The sequence below is a fragment of the Sander lucioperca genome, chromosome 3 (assembly GCF_008315115.2).
Source record: "Sander lucioperca isolate FBNREF2018 chromosome 3, SLUC_FBN_1.2, whole genome shotgun sequence".
Taxonomy (NCBI): domain Eukaryota; kingdom Metazoa; phylum Chordata; class Actinopteri; order Perciformes; family Percidae; genus Sander; species Sander lucioperca.
In genome coordinates this window covers 38915892-38931841 of record NC_050175.1, presented here as the reverse complement: position 1 = coordinate 38931841, position 15950 = coordinate 38915892, and the positions used below count along the sequence as shown (strand labels likewise).

Below are 15950 nucleotides of genomic sequence, written 5' to 3'. Positions count from 1 at the left end.
TTTATTTCATGGATCCAGGATACTATGCATCCTGATAAAGTTCCCTTGGCCCCCACATCATCACATACCCTTCACCATACCCCCACATCATCACATACCCTTCACCATACCCCCACATCATCACATACCCTTCACCATACCCCCACATCATCACATACCCTTCACCATACCCCCACATCATCACATACCCTTCACCATACCCCCACATCATCACATACCCTTCACTATACCCCCACATCATCACATACCCTTCACCATACCCCACATCATCACATACCCTTCACCATACCCCCACATCATCACATACCCTTCACCATACCTAGAGATTGGCATGGGGTACTTTCCCTAAAATCATTTCTTAATGCAAATCAAACCAGCTATTAGGCTAACTGACATAAAACCATGCCAATCTCTAAGTATGGTGAAGGGTATGTGATGATGTGGGGGTATGGTGAAGGGTATGTGATGATGTGGGGGTATGGTGAAGGGTATGTGATGATGTGGGGGTATGGTGAAGGGTATGTGATGATGTGGGGGTATGGTGAAGGGTATGTGATGATGTGGGGGTATGGTGAAGGGGATTGTTTAATTAAGGCATTAAGATCATTTTCCAAAAGATCAACAAAGTCAAATTTAGCATGGGTTCATAAACTAATGAGCACCAATATATGTACTGTAATTTTGTGATTGCTCCTTCATTATTTATTTACATATTCTAATTTGGGTATTGTTTTATGATCAGATTCTTTTTATGATCATATTATTTATTTGTACTGTCATTTTTTAGATTGTTTTTTTAGTTTATCATCATGCTTTAATGAGGCCGTCATTGGAAAAGAGAGCTTGCTCTCGATGGTCCTCCCTGAAAAAAATAAAGATTATAATTATAATAATAATAATCAAACTCTGAAGTTCTGATGTGTGTTTTTGTCGCGTCAGGTTTCGACAGATGCTCTGCGACTCCCCCGACAACATCATCCACGTCAGTCACATGACCTACAGCAGCTTCCAGGTGGGACACGCGCTCGCCGTCTGTGTTCGGGTGCGAACGGGACGGAGGGCTGTTTGACTGTATTTGTGCAATACACAAGTTATTGACCACAGCATGAGTTAATGGGAAATGTGCAATCATTATCAAAATTAAGTGCAATACGAGGGGGAGGATGTGTTGGGGGATCTCTTCTGTTCTTCTGTGATTGTGAGGAAAGGTGGGGGGGGACTGCTATGGCGTTATATTAGTGCCAAATCTCGAGAGCTCAGTGAAACATCTTCACGAGCAAATAATATTAATTCACACGCGCAGACACAGCAGCGAGAGAGGAACAAACAGCAGCGAGAGAGGAACAAACAGCTGCGAGTGCACATAACAACCACTGGGGGCATACGCGCTCTCGAAAGTGAGTTCTGCTCCTGTGCTTTTGTTCTGCTCGCTCGGAATGGTGTTTTGCTCGCTCGCGTTAGTCGACCTCCAATTTTGACAGGTTGTGGGAGGGAACAAACGCTGACCCTCTTGTGATTGGTCATTTCCCACACGGAAGCCCAGGAAGGGATGGGCCTTGGTCTTGGTCTTGACTCTTGACCATAGAAAGCCAGGGAAGAAGAGACCTTGACCAAGACAAGACGGTTTATGAGGTAAGTCGCTGTTGGCTAAAGCTAAAGCTGGTCATATCTGCGGAAAAAACACAATTCGTATCAAAGTGTAGCTATATTTAGGAGATATGTTAGTGCAGGTGACAACGACGTTATGTTTTTAGCATGCGCTAGCTAGCTAGCTAGCTACCATTAACGTTACCGTCGTTATGTTATAAAGTAAACTGCATCTTAATTCGTATCAAAGTATAGCTATATTTCTAAAATATGTTAATGTAGGTGACGGCAACGTTACTTATTTTTTAGCTTAACGTAATATTAACTTTAGTTAGCTAACGTTAGCAGGCAGTCAAACGTTAACATCAGTGTTTAAGTAACGTTAACGTTAATTGCCGGTAACGTTAGCTAGCTAGCTCCCTATGTCTGCTGGCTAGTAGCTAAGTTAACCTAACGTTAACGTTATATTAGCTAAGTTTTAAACTGCAGCATTGTTAGGCTAGCGTGAATGTGCACTCGCAGCTGTTTGTTCCTCTCTCGCTGCTGTTTTTTCCTCTCTCGCTGCTGTGTCTGCGCGTCAATTAATATTATTTGCTCGTGAAGATGTTTCACTGAGCTCTCGAGATTTGGCACTAATATAACGCCATAGACTGCGTGATGTTTATTAGATGTTCATTGAAGCATTGGATGAGATAATGTATGATTATGTTTCTATGTAGGTTAACTGTATGTTTTTTGTGTGTTTATATGTCGCCATTTCTTTTCTCTCGAATGCCCAAGATGAATTTCTCCTATCGGAGACAATAAAGGCTTATCTTATCTTATCTGAAGTGTGTTTTATTCTGCAGATGATGATGAAGTCTCTGTACTGCGGAGGAACGGAGGGACTCGCCGTCTCGCACTCTGAAGCCCTGAAGGTAAAACCACTCAGCTGTAGTCTAGAGGTGTAAATCCCAGGTTTTATCACCATTACCATGTTATATCTGTTCTTTGAACAATGATGCAATATTTGCTGAAATCCGTCACGCCTGCGATCGATATGAGACGATATCATTAATGCCCATTTCACGAGGGCTGCACCATATGAGGAATAATGTTATTAGTTGTGATTAGAGGTCGACCGATACGGGTTTTTCTCTGGCCGATACCGATCTTTAGAAATCAGCCGATGGCCGATTTATTTTGGCCGATATGTGCTTGTTTTTAAATCTCTATTTGAAAGATCAAATGTAACACTAATAATTACGTAAGCTGCACAGGTAGGTAGGGAATGAGTCCTTACCCCAAGTGAAGGAGTTCAAGTACCTTGGGGTCTTGTTCGCGAGTGAGGGGACAATGGAGCGGGAGATTGGTCGGAGAATCGGCGCAGCGGGTGCGGTATTACATTCAATTTATCGCACCGTTGTGACGAAAAGAGAGCTGAGCCAGAAGGCAAAGCTCTCAATCTACCGGTCAGTTTTCGTTCCTACCCTCACCTATGGTCATGAAGGCTGGGTCATGACCGAAAGAACGAGATCCAGGGTACAAGTGGCCGAAATGGGTTTCCTCAGGAGGGTGGCTGGCGTCTCCCTTAGAGATAGGGTGAGAAGCTCAGTCATCCGTGAGGAGCTCGGAGTAGAGCCGCTGCTCCTTCGCGTCAAAAGGAGCCAGTTGAGGTGGTTCGGGCATCTGGTAAGGATGCCCCCTGGGCGCCTCCCTAGGGAGGTGGTCCAGGCACGTCTAGCTGGGAGGAGGCCTCGGGGAAGACCCAGGACTAGGTGGAGGGATTATATCTCCAACCTGGCCTGGGAACGCCTCGGGATCCCCCAGTCGGAGCTGGTTAATGTGGCTCGGGAAAGGGAAGTTTGGGGTCCCCTGCTGGAGCTGCTACCCCCGCGACCCGAGACCGGATAAGCGGACGAAGATGGATGGATGGATGCACAAAATGTCTCAACAAAAACATGTATTGAACACTTCACCAATCTGCACTTGTATACTTAAACTAAAAATGTATAACGTAAAAACATAACCTTAGCACAAAAAGTAAGGAAATGTGTGTTTGGTAGATTATTTCTCTGTGGTAATAATGCTTTTTGGCAATAGATGTTATACCGTTGGAAAGCCTGTTTAGTTCCCTTTCAAGTGGTGCTCCATTTGAAAGGAACATGTATTTGTAGGATGAGTATGTGGGTTGGGTCCATGAAAAATATGCCAAACAGCCATTGACTCGTCTGGTGTTAAATAGGCTCAGGAGGAACTTGTTTTGGTGGAATGTGTACGTTTAAAAGTTGTTTTTATTCGTGCAATCCGGCGGATTTTCTGGCGGCAACGGAGCGATCCCTGAAGTAGAACGTCAAGGATATAGACTAATAAGAACTTACACATACCTCATTTGGTCCGGACTTTCGGACTTTTCAGTTTGATCCGAACCAAAATTAGAGGTGTGAAACCTCCCCCGGACCACGGTCCGGATCAAAAGACCAAATATTGGTCAGACCAAAAGAGGTGGTCTCGGTCCGGACCAAACTGAACCATGGTCCGGACCTTGGTTCGGACTTTCATGTGTGAAAACGCCCTTAACTTGTCTGGATCTCTTTTAGGGCGTTTTCACACATGAAAGTCCGAACCAAAGTCCGGACCAAGGTTCATGTTGTTGTTACATTGTCTACATTTGATCCGGTTAGTTTTGGTTTCACACTGCAGTTATGCAAGCGCACTAAAGATCTCTACGTGACAAAACTACATCCTGCCGTCATCACATACGTGAGCTGTGTCTCCAGATACTGATAACTGATTGGTTTGTAGACGGGCTTTCCCGTCCTCTCGTATCCTCTCTCAGTGTCGGAGGTTTTTCAGCTGACTGCTGCTCTCCCCTACTGACTGCTGCTCTCCCCTACTGACTGCTGCTCTCTCCTACTGACTGCTGCTCTCTCCTACTGACTGCTGCTCTCCCCTACTGACTGCTGCTCTCTCCTACTGACTGCTGCTCTCTCCTACTGACTGCTGCTCTCCCATACGGCCGCGGCTCTTTTTGTTTTGTTGTGATGTTGAGAACCAAAGACACGGGAACTTTCTGGAGAATTTATTCAGAGACAAACGGAAACCTACACTGTACATTTACTACCACTTAACAAATAAACTGCTGATGTATTCTCAGCTCTGATAGCTGACAGCTGTCTGCTCTGAGTCCATTCACCGTCACTCTCTCATGTAGCCTACACACTAAGCACCGAGCTATTCCTTAAAGGAGCTATTCCCCGGTCTTGTAACACGAGGAGAGCCTGCCAGAGCTTCTTCTATTTGGTCCGAAAGTCCGAACCATCCAAAAAATGCTTTCACACTGTAAACGAACCGAGACCACCTCTTTTGGTCGGACCAAAATTTGGTCTTTTGATCCGGACCGTGGTGCGGGGGAGGTTTCACACCTCTAATTTTGGTTCGGATCAAACTGAAAAGTCCGAAAGTCCGGACCAAATGAGGTATGTATGAAAACGCCCTGAATGTTTAATTTTAATAAAGGCTGTTTCTCAGACTGGGATTAATCGTGCTGTGGCTGTTTGTTTTTCTTCTTCCGTAGTTGCTGCCGGTGGCCGCTTCCTTCCAGCTCCGCGGTCTGCAGCGCTGCTGTGAGATGAAGCTGTCGCAGAGTCTGACCCTGGACAACGCCGTCAGCCTCTACCACACCGCCAAGGTACAAAAACACAGCGGCCGTCACAGTTACAGTGCAGATTAGGGCTGCCACCTCTTAGTCGATTAGTCGACTAATCGGTCATTTTGGTCTTAGTCGACTAAGATTTCTTTAGTTGATGAGTCATTTTTTATGCTTATTCATGCTTAATTACTCATTTCCAAGAAACTTATGAGCACATTTCTGGTAAACACAAGATTTAAAGTGGTGCTTCTGCAGGATTAATTGTGGAGAAAGTCAGTTTTACAGATGGTTCATTAACTACATTTATATTGTGCTTTTCTAGTCTTAACCACCTCTCAAAGAGCACAGCTGTCGATTACATCAACTAATCGATTAATCAACAAAATTATATAAGTGTTAGTCGACTAAGAATTTCTTTAGTCGAGGACAGCCCTAGTGCAGATCCACCTGGCCGTACAACGCTTCTGTCGCGCCGCGCTCCACTCTATTCCTACGAGTGACGTCAAGCGACTTCAACGTGCACGCAAAGCATTCTGGGAAGGCGGCGCTGCATTTGAGAAAATGTTGCGCGTCAAAAAGCTGGCCGATGCCCATCTTTATGCAAATGAATCCGTTGAACGCGACGCGACTATCCAGCAGAAGTAGACGAAAATCTGTTAAACTGACCTTTGTCGATCTGAAATGAAGACAGATTCAGCAACTGCACGGCCTATTTCTCTCTTAAAATGTTTTCAGAAACATGTTTCGGTGAACTATTTTCGTAAAATACGAGATCGTATTCTCAACGAGCCGCCATGACACTCTGTTGAAATTCTCGAGAAGCCAGACCCACGACACGCGTTCGTCCAATCAGCTCCAAGGGCGTGGAGCATCAACCGTGGATGTATGACGTCGCGACACCACGCTTCAGTCGTGTCGGACATATGGATCTGTACCGTTAGGGTTAACCGACAGAAGGTGAGCGTCCAGCGGCGACAACGGTTACGTTTAGTCACCAAAACGACTTGTTAAGAGTAAAAAAAAAAGATTATTACATCACATTTAGCTGACGCTTTTATCCAAAGCGACTTACAATTGCTATATATGTCAGAGGTCACACTCCTCTGGAGCAACTAGGGGTTAAGTGCCTTGCTCAGGGACACATTGGTTGATGTATCGCAGTGGGAATCGAACCCTGGTCTCCCACACCAAAGGCATGTGTTATATCCACTGCACCATCACCACCAGATTGTGGTTTGGGTTAAAACACCGCTCCCCTTAAAGCGTAACTCTCACCAAAATGTAATCTTGGGTCTTTTTGTGAATGTACAGGAGTCAAACTTTCGTTTAAAAGCATATTTAGGACGGAATCGCCACTTTTAAGATTTTCTCGTCGGTCAAATGGCCTTTTGAATGGGAGAGCTAGGGGCACTTTTATGCTAGCCTCAAAATAGCTATTTTTAAAACACTAAGAAGGCTCGACACAACATTAACTTTGCTCCAAGTATCACCAGGGGCTCTACACCTTAACGGAAGTATTGACAACATTGTTTGTGTACCCAGAGTTTACTAAGAAGAAAGGTTTTGAACAACTCACCGTAGCTCTTGTTGTTTCCACCTCGGCAGTCAAAACGAGTCAATATCCGAATGCGAATGAACGGACTCCATATGAGGCAAGAAATAACAAGAAATAATCCGTGCATTTATATGGAACTAAGCTTTAGGAGCTTTCCATCTTTATTCTCCTCCCTGTTACGTTGCATTCAGAGATCGATTGTTTTTTGCCGGAAACATCAAGAGCTACGGTGAGTTGTTAAAACCTTTTTTAGTAAACTCTGGGTACACAAACAATGTTGTCAATGCTTCCGTTAAGGTGTAGAGCCCCTGGTGATACTTGGAGCAAAGTTAATGTTGTGTCGAGCCTTCTTAGTGTTTTAAAAATAGATATTTTGAGTAGTACTCCAGGAACATGAACCCCCGTTTCCTGGGTGAAAGTCTCGTGTTTTCCTAAACTTCTTCCATTAATCGGTACCACGATACATGCTTGAAACGATTTCTTTTCCCACCCCGTCATTGCATATTTTCCTGATATGGTGCAGCATGTGATGTAATTTATTTTAATTTGTTAACCGTTGTATTTTAGGATGCCTATTGTCAGCTGGCCGGGGACTACAGCTGCTCCTTTTACTGTACAGTTAGTTAGAGGGGGCTGTCCACGACATTATAAGCTAATAAGCCAAACTAAACCCTAGTGCTCCATTTGTCCAAACTTTACCGCACGTTTGGGTCTGCAGCAACACAAAGTTAGGCTAGATCTCGGCCAGGCCATTTAAAAAACTCACTGACTGTATGACTGAGTCTGTAGAGCTGCACTTCATTGTGTGTTCATTCATACGTTTGCATGGATACAACCCATCCACTGTCAGTGGAGTGCCGCTGCCTTCTGGTCGTAGATATACAGTAGATATCCTAACGTCAGAACCAACCGAGCCAAACACTCATTCATTCCCATGATGAGATGTAGGGAGGGGTATGATTGGAGGAGGAATATATATGAAGTACTGTGCAGTAGTTTCATTTATTTATGACAGGCCTTTTAGGGAAGTGCAACATACTCCTTTTTACTGTATTCTATTTATTGTTGTGTGTATGTTATGTGTTAGATAAATAGTGCTGTAGATGTCTGGTTCAATGTTTGGGTTGTGGATTATGTGTCAATATGTCTGTACTGTACAACAAATAGAGCTCAACAGTCCCGCCCACAGCGGGTTCAAGAAGTAAAAATACAATGCAATTTCTCCATTGACAGTTGCCGTATAAGCCATAAAATGGTAACCGTCGATGGTAGACTTAAAACCAGCTATGACATGACTCAGCGGTTGTATATGCTTATATAGACGCCACAAATCATGGGGCACTAACCTTGTTTTGAGATAAATGTCTTTTATTCGCGATGTCTTGGATAAGTACTTCATTACCCACAATCCTGAACAACCCCACAATCCGTGATGCCTCTGATTGGTGGAACTGATGCTGGTGAGGAGGGGGGGGGGGGTGTCAGTACCCGATCTCTGCTGCCTGTACGATCCTTCACAAGGATTTACGACACTGCACAAATCACGATCTGTTCCACGCTTCTGACGTTAGCCTCCGCCGGGAAGCTAACGTTAGTTCGGCTAACAGCTAGCTGACAGCTTGATTAACGTTAACTCAAACTTATCACTGGGTAAAGCCGTCTACAGCTGACGTAACAGCCGTTATATATGTTAACGGTTATTTTCAGGTTTATTTTGAGGGTCTTTTAAAGTTATTACACGCTGTCTCAGCTAGCGGTTAGCCGAATTAGCTGCTAGCTAAACTAACGTTAGCTTCCTTTGTTCATTGGTGCACGGTGGTTTATGGGATGAGTAGTTCCTTCGCTCTGAGATGACGATATGTACACAGTCTTGTACCTTTTACTTTTTTGGGATTTTCTGTTCATTTTTTTACTCGAGATTATACGTTCTATGCTTATGAGTCACGTACCATCTGGTTAGCCTAAGGTACGGTCTAAAACTCTTCATATACGGATTTTTCCAGACGTCAATGGGAGAAATTAATGGGAAATTTACTTCCGGAACCCACGGTCTCAGAGGAGGGGCGGGACTGTTGAGCTCTGTAGCCTCTCGTCTTAGACTTAGTTTTCTAAGTCTTATGCAGCAGGTTAGAGGGAACCTTCCTACAATTGTAGAATCTCTTTCATATTCGAGCTACATTTGTATTAGAACTGAACTGTTTCCGGACCTTTCCGTGTGTTTGCGTCTGCAGCAGCACGGAGCGGCGGAGCTCTGCCGCTTCTGTGAAGGATTCTTCCTGCAGAACCTGGATCGGCTGCTGGATGGCGAGGACTTCCACCGCCTGCTGCTGGGCGCCGTCGGCCGGGAGACGCTCTGCCCAGAGGCGAGCGCCCCGGACCAGGATCCATCGGTGCTCCTGGAGGTTTTGGAGGCCACGTTGATCCACAGACTTTACACGCTCCACTCCACGTGTCGAGAGTAGAAAAGGACGCAGCAGCCGGCGCTACGCTGCGCTGCGTTCAGCCACACGGGTACGTGTGTGTATTTGGGAATAGTAGCCATGGATATTGTTAGTCTTCTTAGGGAGAGACTGTTTTAACTAGGGCTGCACAGTATCGTTTTTTTGACGTCATCGCAATATCAACTGGCGCAATAAACACATCGCGAAAGATACTCAGAGATTTTTTTGTTTTAGTTGAAAGAAAATATCAGCAGAAAACTGCACTTTAAAATGTAACTGTCATTCTTTATTTAGTACTCTTAGGGCCCTATTTTAACGATCTAAGCGCACGGTGTGAAGCACCTGGCGCAGGTGCGTTCAGGGTGTGTACGAAAGTGCGCCGGGTGCATGGTTCTAAAGGGTTGTACTTAGTGTCTTCATTAATCAGAGGTGTGTTTTGAGCGTAACATGCAATCAACCAATCAGAGATCATCTCCCATTCCCTTTAAAAGCCAGGCGCGTTTGGACCTTGGAGCATTGCTATTATGATGGAGGATTTGCACCGTAATATTTTTATTTGTAATCTTCTGCATGTGTGTGTGCTGCTGTGCGTCCCTGTGTGTGTAACAAGCATAGTGTGCGCTCGCTGTGCACGAGCCTAGGAGCATTTTACTAATGCTCTGTTAAAATAACAATGAAATGTTGCGTTATTGACTTTAGACCAGGTTTTTGTTGGTCAATGGCATGATCACTTCCCGCTGCCTCAAGATAGCAATACGCCCAGAATGCACCTGAACACACCTCCCTGTAAGACCAGCACGCCCAGAATGCACCTGAACACACCTCCCTGTAAGACCAGCACGCCCAGAATGCACCTGAACACACCTCCCTGTAAGACCAGCACGCCCATGGGCGCACAGATGGGTGCAGGTGCATTTGCTATTAAACGACGTGGGAGCTGGACGGGAAATTGACAACTGCGTCGGTCTTAAACTTCAAAGATACTCACGTCGGGCTTTGTGCTGCGCCGGGTGCAAGATAGGACCCTTACTGTCGTTCTTTATTTAGTGCGGCCTTTTATATTTAAATTAATGTTCAATTAGTTCGATAAAAAGGTTATTTGTTTTAAATTCAACAAACAGTTTGTTGTAGTTTAGCAGAATACAGAAAGCAGCAGAACTAAGAACACTTTTCTACACTATTCAACAACATTGTCGCATATTTTCCTCATATCGTGCAGCCCTTGTTTTAAGAAGTTATTCATGCTATTTATTAATCTTGACACAAGTGAACATTTCTGCAACCAGGAAGGAAGAAATCAGTTCTATTGATAATTGTTTAAGTCATTTATGAAGTAAAACAAAAGTTCTGGTTGAATTTTTTTTTTCACTTTGAGAAATTTCTGTCGCTTTAAATGTTTATCAGTTTCTTCGACCATTTGTCTGACTAATTAAGTCACTTAATTGACGCCGCCTTTGGCTTTTTTATAAGCTGTGACGCCATAAATGACATTATTATTATTTGAATATTGATGCTTTTATCCATTAAAAACATTTTTTAAGGAAGCTGCAGCTGTATGCAGACGATCATCTCTGAATATGTAAAATATGTACATGTATATTTGTGAATAAACATCTTGATAACCCCAAAAACAAATGTGCACACAGCTCCAAAGTCAACAGATTTATTTCCTTTAGCACTGAAGTTGTTCACAGTAACATCACAAAGGGAATACATTGCCAGTGGTTATCCTGCTCAGTAGTAGCGCTCCGAGTCCATTCTGTGTGCTCTGGATTCCCCCCAGTAGAAAACAATTAAAAGGTATTGCTTTAATTTTTCTCTCTGATAACCCCAACACCCACCCTAGCCAGTGAGCGACCTGATCGCCAGAGAGCTCCCTCTTTGAGAGGATGAGTAAGGAGGATGCATTGCACGGTTACTGCGCGTTAACACAGTAATCAAAAGGGAGGAAGAAGGCGGCAAAAGAAAGAGAAGCAAAATATAAAACAAGGCAAATTAAAAGACAAATCCGGCGCAAAATGAACCTAGGGGTTAATAACACATGTGTACCGAGTCGACCGTTCTCGGGGATATGTTTTCATGCTAATCGAATGTGACCAGTTTTAGCGCAAACCGCTAATTAGCTTATAACGCTAGTAGTCGGGGCAGAGGCTAAAGTAAAAAGAAATCGCTATTTCTACACCACTAACAAGGCTCAAAATATCACCACACTTCCACGGTAGCATAATGAGGGTCCCTACATGTTAACGAAGCATTGAGAACTTAAGTGTACAGACAGTCATGTTTTCCCAAGATGGCGCCTGCCTGTATACGTGAACGGTCTTTATAATCTATCTTTTTAATAAACTACCTGCACACTTGCAAAGTTGTCAATGCTTCGGTTAACATGTAGGGACCCTCATTATGCTACCGTGGAAGTGTGGTGCTATTTTGAGCCTTGTTAGTGGTGTAGAAATAGCGATTTCTTTTTACTTTACCCTCTGCCCCGACTACTAGCGTTACAAGCTAATTAGCGGTTTGCGCTAAAACTGGTCACAGTCGATTAGCATGAAAACATATCTCAGAGAACGGTCGACTCGGTACACATGTGTTATTAACCCCTAGGTACATTTTGCGCCGGATTTCTCCTTTAAAACAAATGCACGTAAAGAACATAAATACATAAATAAGTGTGGAGAGAAAAAGGGGAAACGGGAGAACAATTCCAACGACGACATGCAAAGAAAAGACGAATGCTGAACATGCAAACAACCGTACACGGTCAAAGCTAAGAGTAGGAATCCCCTTGGTTTTTTAAAATAAGCATGTCGGTAAACTCGGCTTATTTACAGAACGAGTGTTTGGCGAGATCTGAGTCTTCATACAAACAGGGAGAGAGGGAGGAGAGACAGTTATCAACAGAGGGGTTGTTCCTCTCACAGAGGCTACGTCTACATTCTTAAATTACGGTAAATCATTTCCCCCCCAACGTATATATTACAGGTTTCTTTTGTCGAGAGAAAAAAAGAAAAAATAAGAAAAGAGGAACAATCGCTCACGAAACATTTTCGATCGAATAACTTAAACATGACAAAAATATCCTTAAATAATTTCAACGTTAAGAAACATTCTCTACATCTTTCGTATAAATAACTGAGAATAAATTAATAACGGAAAAAAAAATGACACAAATACAATGAAGTACAAAAATATACACAGCAATTCGATAGTGTAAAAAATAATGAAAAAAAAAATGTAAATAAAAAAAAACGTGCTAACATTTTTCGTACTGCACCCAAAATCTGACTCACTTGTCAAAAGTGCAAAAGGAAAAGGGAGACATTTCTATCATCGGCGAGGCCCGGTCACACCATGAAGTGACTCGGCAAAACGTCAAACTCAACTTCACTTAGGGCCGGATTGGAAAATGCACATCAAGGGCCAGACACCGTTTTATTTAACCCTTTTGTCTTCCTGTCAACCATGAACTTGTCCTTCCAGGTCAAAATTGAAAAAGAACTTGAACTCTGATGTATTTGTCACTTTTTCCATGCTTTTGGTAGCCTGGAAATCCAGACCCAAATCAGAAAGATTAAGGGTCTGGCATTGAGTAATGAAAATGGTCCAACTCGAGGGCGGCACCAAGCATGCATTTGAAAATCTCACTGCACGCAATTGGATAACACTATGACCAATCACAACAATACAGCCCCATACGCTTAGCTACCAGCGGAGGTAACTGGTGGATTAAACTCTTAGCTACCAGAGGAGCTAACTGGTAGATTAAACTCTTAGCTACCAGAGGAGCTAACTGGTAGATTAAACTCTTAGCTACCAGAGGAGCTAACTGGTAGATTAAACTCTTAGCTACCAGCGGAGCTAACTGGTAGATTAAACTCTTAACTACCAGAGGAGCTAACCGGTAGATTAAACTTTTAGCTACCAGCGGAGCTAACTGGTAGATTAAACAATTAGCTACCAGCGGAGCTAACTGGTAGATTAAACTCTTAGCTACCAGAGGAGCTAACCGGTAGATTAAACTTTTAGCTACCAGCGGTGCTAACTGGTAGATTAATCTCTTAGCTACCAGAGGAGCTAACTGGTAGATTAAACTCTTAGCTACCAGCGGAGCTAACTGGTAGATTAAACTCTTAGCTACCAGCGGTGCTAACTGGTAGATTAATCTCTTAGCTACCAGAGGAGCTAACTGGTAGATTAATCTCTTAGCTACCAGAGGAGCTAACTGGTAGATTAATCTCTTAGCTACCAGAGGAGCTAACTGGTAGATTAAACTCTTAGCTACCAGTGGAGCTAACTGGTAGATTAAACTGTTAGCTACCAGAGGAGCTAACCGGTAGATTAAACTCTTAGCTACCAGTGGAGCTAACTGGTAGATTAAACTGTCGTCATCTGTTTAGCTCGCCTCTGGTCCGCCTATATCAGATACACCGATGTGATTGGTGCAGCTCGGCTACAAGGGCATAGTTAATGAGCATCATTACTGAATGCCAGAGTGACTCGCTGAGCTAATTCAAATTGTGCTCTCGCGACAACTCTGGATTTTCAGGGTATGCTTTTGGCGCTTTTTTAAAAAGTCCTGCGCTGGTTTAATAATAGGTTTTACACTTATTCTTGGAATTCATGCTCAACAAACCTCATTTATATCAAATTATACATACGTTTTTAGTTAAAAAAGCAGAAAATATGAATTATTTGGACTAACAGTTAAGATCAGAGGATGTTGAGTGGTATGTAATGAGACGGGTATATGTCAAAGTTCAGTCTGGATACTGTTTTGAAACCATTTAAAAATAATAATATTTCACATGCTATAAGATTGAATAAAACACCCAAAAAAGTCAATGAAAGTAATCATTCCTTTTACCTGAAGAGCGTTGTATGGAACCATCCATGTTATTTTTGGGCAATTTGGTTGAAAGTAATCCATATTTCTGATATAATTCACTGAAACGGGTCAAATGTGACCGGGCCTCACAGACAGGAATACAAAACCCAAAATATGGCAACACAACTCTAAAACATAATGTCACAACTACACTTTTTGTACATACGGAAACATTATTTGAATCTGTACAACAGAATAGATCATTCATTTATGTAATATCACCTCCACTCCCTTTATCATACTTTTTATGGGCAACTTTTTAATCAACCCATTTTACATTAACGCTCCACAGAGAGGAGGGCGTTTTAGAGATCCCGCCGTTCACAAAGAAAGACGGCGTTAAAAGGAATTACAATCCAGCCAGCGTTCGTCCATGTCTGCGTCTTCATCCGCTGCTCCTGCTTCCTGTTTGTCAGCGTGTGCCAAGTCATTACATCCCGCATCATGTTTGTGTTTCTTATGTACATGTGGGAGGGTTAGAAGAAAGAGAAAAAGAGGAGAGGGGGAAGGGGGGAGGTGGGGATGCATGTGTGTAGATTGACAAACATCACTGTCTTAAGGCTTTTTTTGTCTTTTTACGAGATGTCTCTATGTTTGGTCTGGTCGGGAGGGGGGGGGGCGAAGTGGACTCTACTGATGCGGCCGGAGAAAGGACTCGAAGAGAGGGAGGAGGAGGAGAGGGAGGGGGGGTAAGGAGGGGAGAGGGAAGGGAAGGGAAGGGTTTTCCTCTTTTCTTTTCTTCAGACTCTCTTGGTGTCGCTCGGTCTCCAAGTTAATAGTTATTATGGATGATCCCTGGTGGCAGAGACAAGTCAAGCCATCACACATGTGAGGAAGGACACACACCCACCGAAAGACCCCCGAGGAGACACAGAGGGACACAAGGTAGGGACAACATTAGCTACATTTGCTACGTATTGTAAAATACTGATCAACTTTAAAACTGATATAGCCATTCCCATTATACGGTAGAAAATGTATAGGCCAAAAGTAGATTTGTTTTTCTTTTGTTTTCACTCCTAAGTGAAGGGTCCTCGTCCCGCTAAATGACCTGATTACGGCTTTTTCTCTAGGCATGCACAGCTACCGCTCCTTAAGGTTGTTCCTGTGTCCTGTTGCCGGCCGGCGTCTTTGTTTTGTCTTTGCCGGGGGGGCATTTAGAGTCACTGGGCGGGGGCTGGCCGGGCTTGCTGCCGGGGGCATGCTTGGCGGGGGAGCTAGGCGCGGCGGGGGCGCCAGGGGAGACGGACGAGTGGATCTTGTCGTCTGAAAAAAGCTGTTTAATTACGTCAAAGAAGTTACTCAACGGGCTGCCTACACAGACGGGAAGAAAAGAAAAAACAGAGAGAGAGAGAGAGAGAGAGAGAGAGAGAGAGAACAAACAACAGATGAGCAATGGGGTTAACATGAGGAGAAGAGGAAGGGATGGAGGGATGAGAGGAGGAGTGGAGTCGGAGGAAAGGAGACTCTTCAGCCAGGGGGGGGGGAAGGTTTCTCAGACCGGAGGAAGTAGAGGGGACAGAACAGCTGAGGTAATGTCACATCCCAGTTAGTTGTTTTTTAAAGGATGAGATATTAGTGTTTATATCTTATTATATTATTATTTATATCCGTGTCAATGTTGGCTTCAGAGTCTCAGTTTCCCCCGCTGGACTGGAGAGCTAACAGGAGCATCGGTAGACCAATCAGAGACACCGTGATGAAGAGCAGGACGCTTTTTAACCATCCAATCAGATTTAGGCGTGGTTTACGGCACCGATAATGGACCTTCATCTCAAACTGGGTTCAATCCTTAGTTTAAACAAACTTTCTCTTGTTTCGCTTGATATTTATCAAAACTATTAAAAATGA

At 43.7% G+C, this 15950-nt stretch overlaps 2 protein-coding genes across 12 annotated transcripts in view; one reads left to right on the top strand and one right to left on the bottom strand.

Annotated features, from left to right (window-relative positions):
- LOC116067347 (ankyrin repeat and BTB/POZ domain-containing protein 2-like) overlaps positions 1-9335 on the top strand; it is a 74507-nt gene extending 65172 nt beyond the window's left edge. Inside the window, exons 14-17 of the mRNA XM_031323777.2 lie at positions 940-1012; positions 2436-2504; positions 5144-5257; positions 9005-9335. Of these exons, the coding sequence (XP_031179637.2) occupies positions 940-1012; positions 2436-2504; positions 5144-5257; positions 9005-9235 (487 nt within the window). The 3' untranslated portion in view covers positions 9236-9335. The remainder of the gene's footprint in view (positions 1-939; positions 1013-2435; positions 2505-5143; positions 5258-9004) is intronic.
- Positions 9336-14671: 5336 nt separating this feature from the next.
- The window catches only part of LOC116067348 (serine/threonine-protein kinase BRSK2-like), a 214891-nt gene continuing 213612 nt past the window's right edge, over positions 14672-15950 (bottom strand). For 10 of the 11 annotated variants that reach the window (XM_035999726.1, XM_035999728.1, XM_035999733.1 and 7 more), the window contains one exon: positions 14672-15413. In XM_035999726.1, the coding sequence (XP_035855619.1) occupies positions 15193-15413 (221 nt within the window). In that variant the 3' untranslated portion in view covers positions 14672-15192. The remainder of the gene's footprint in view (positions 15414-15950) is intronic. The other variant, XM_035999732.1, reaches the window with a different exon arrangement.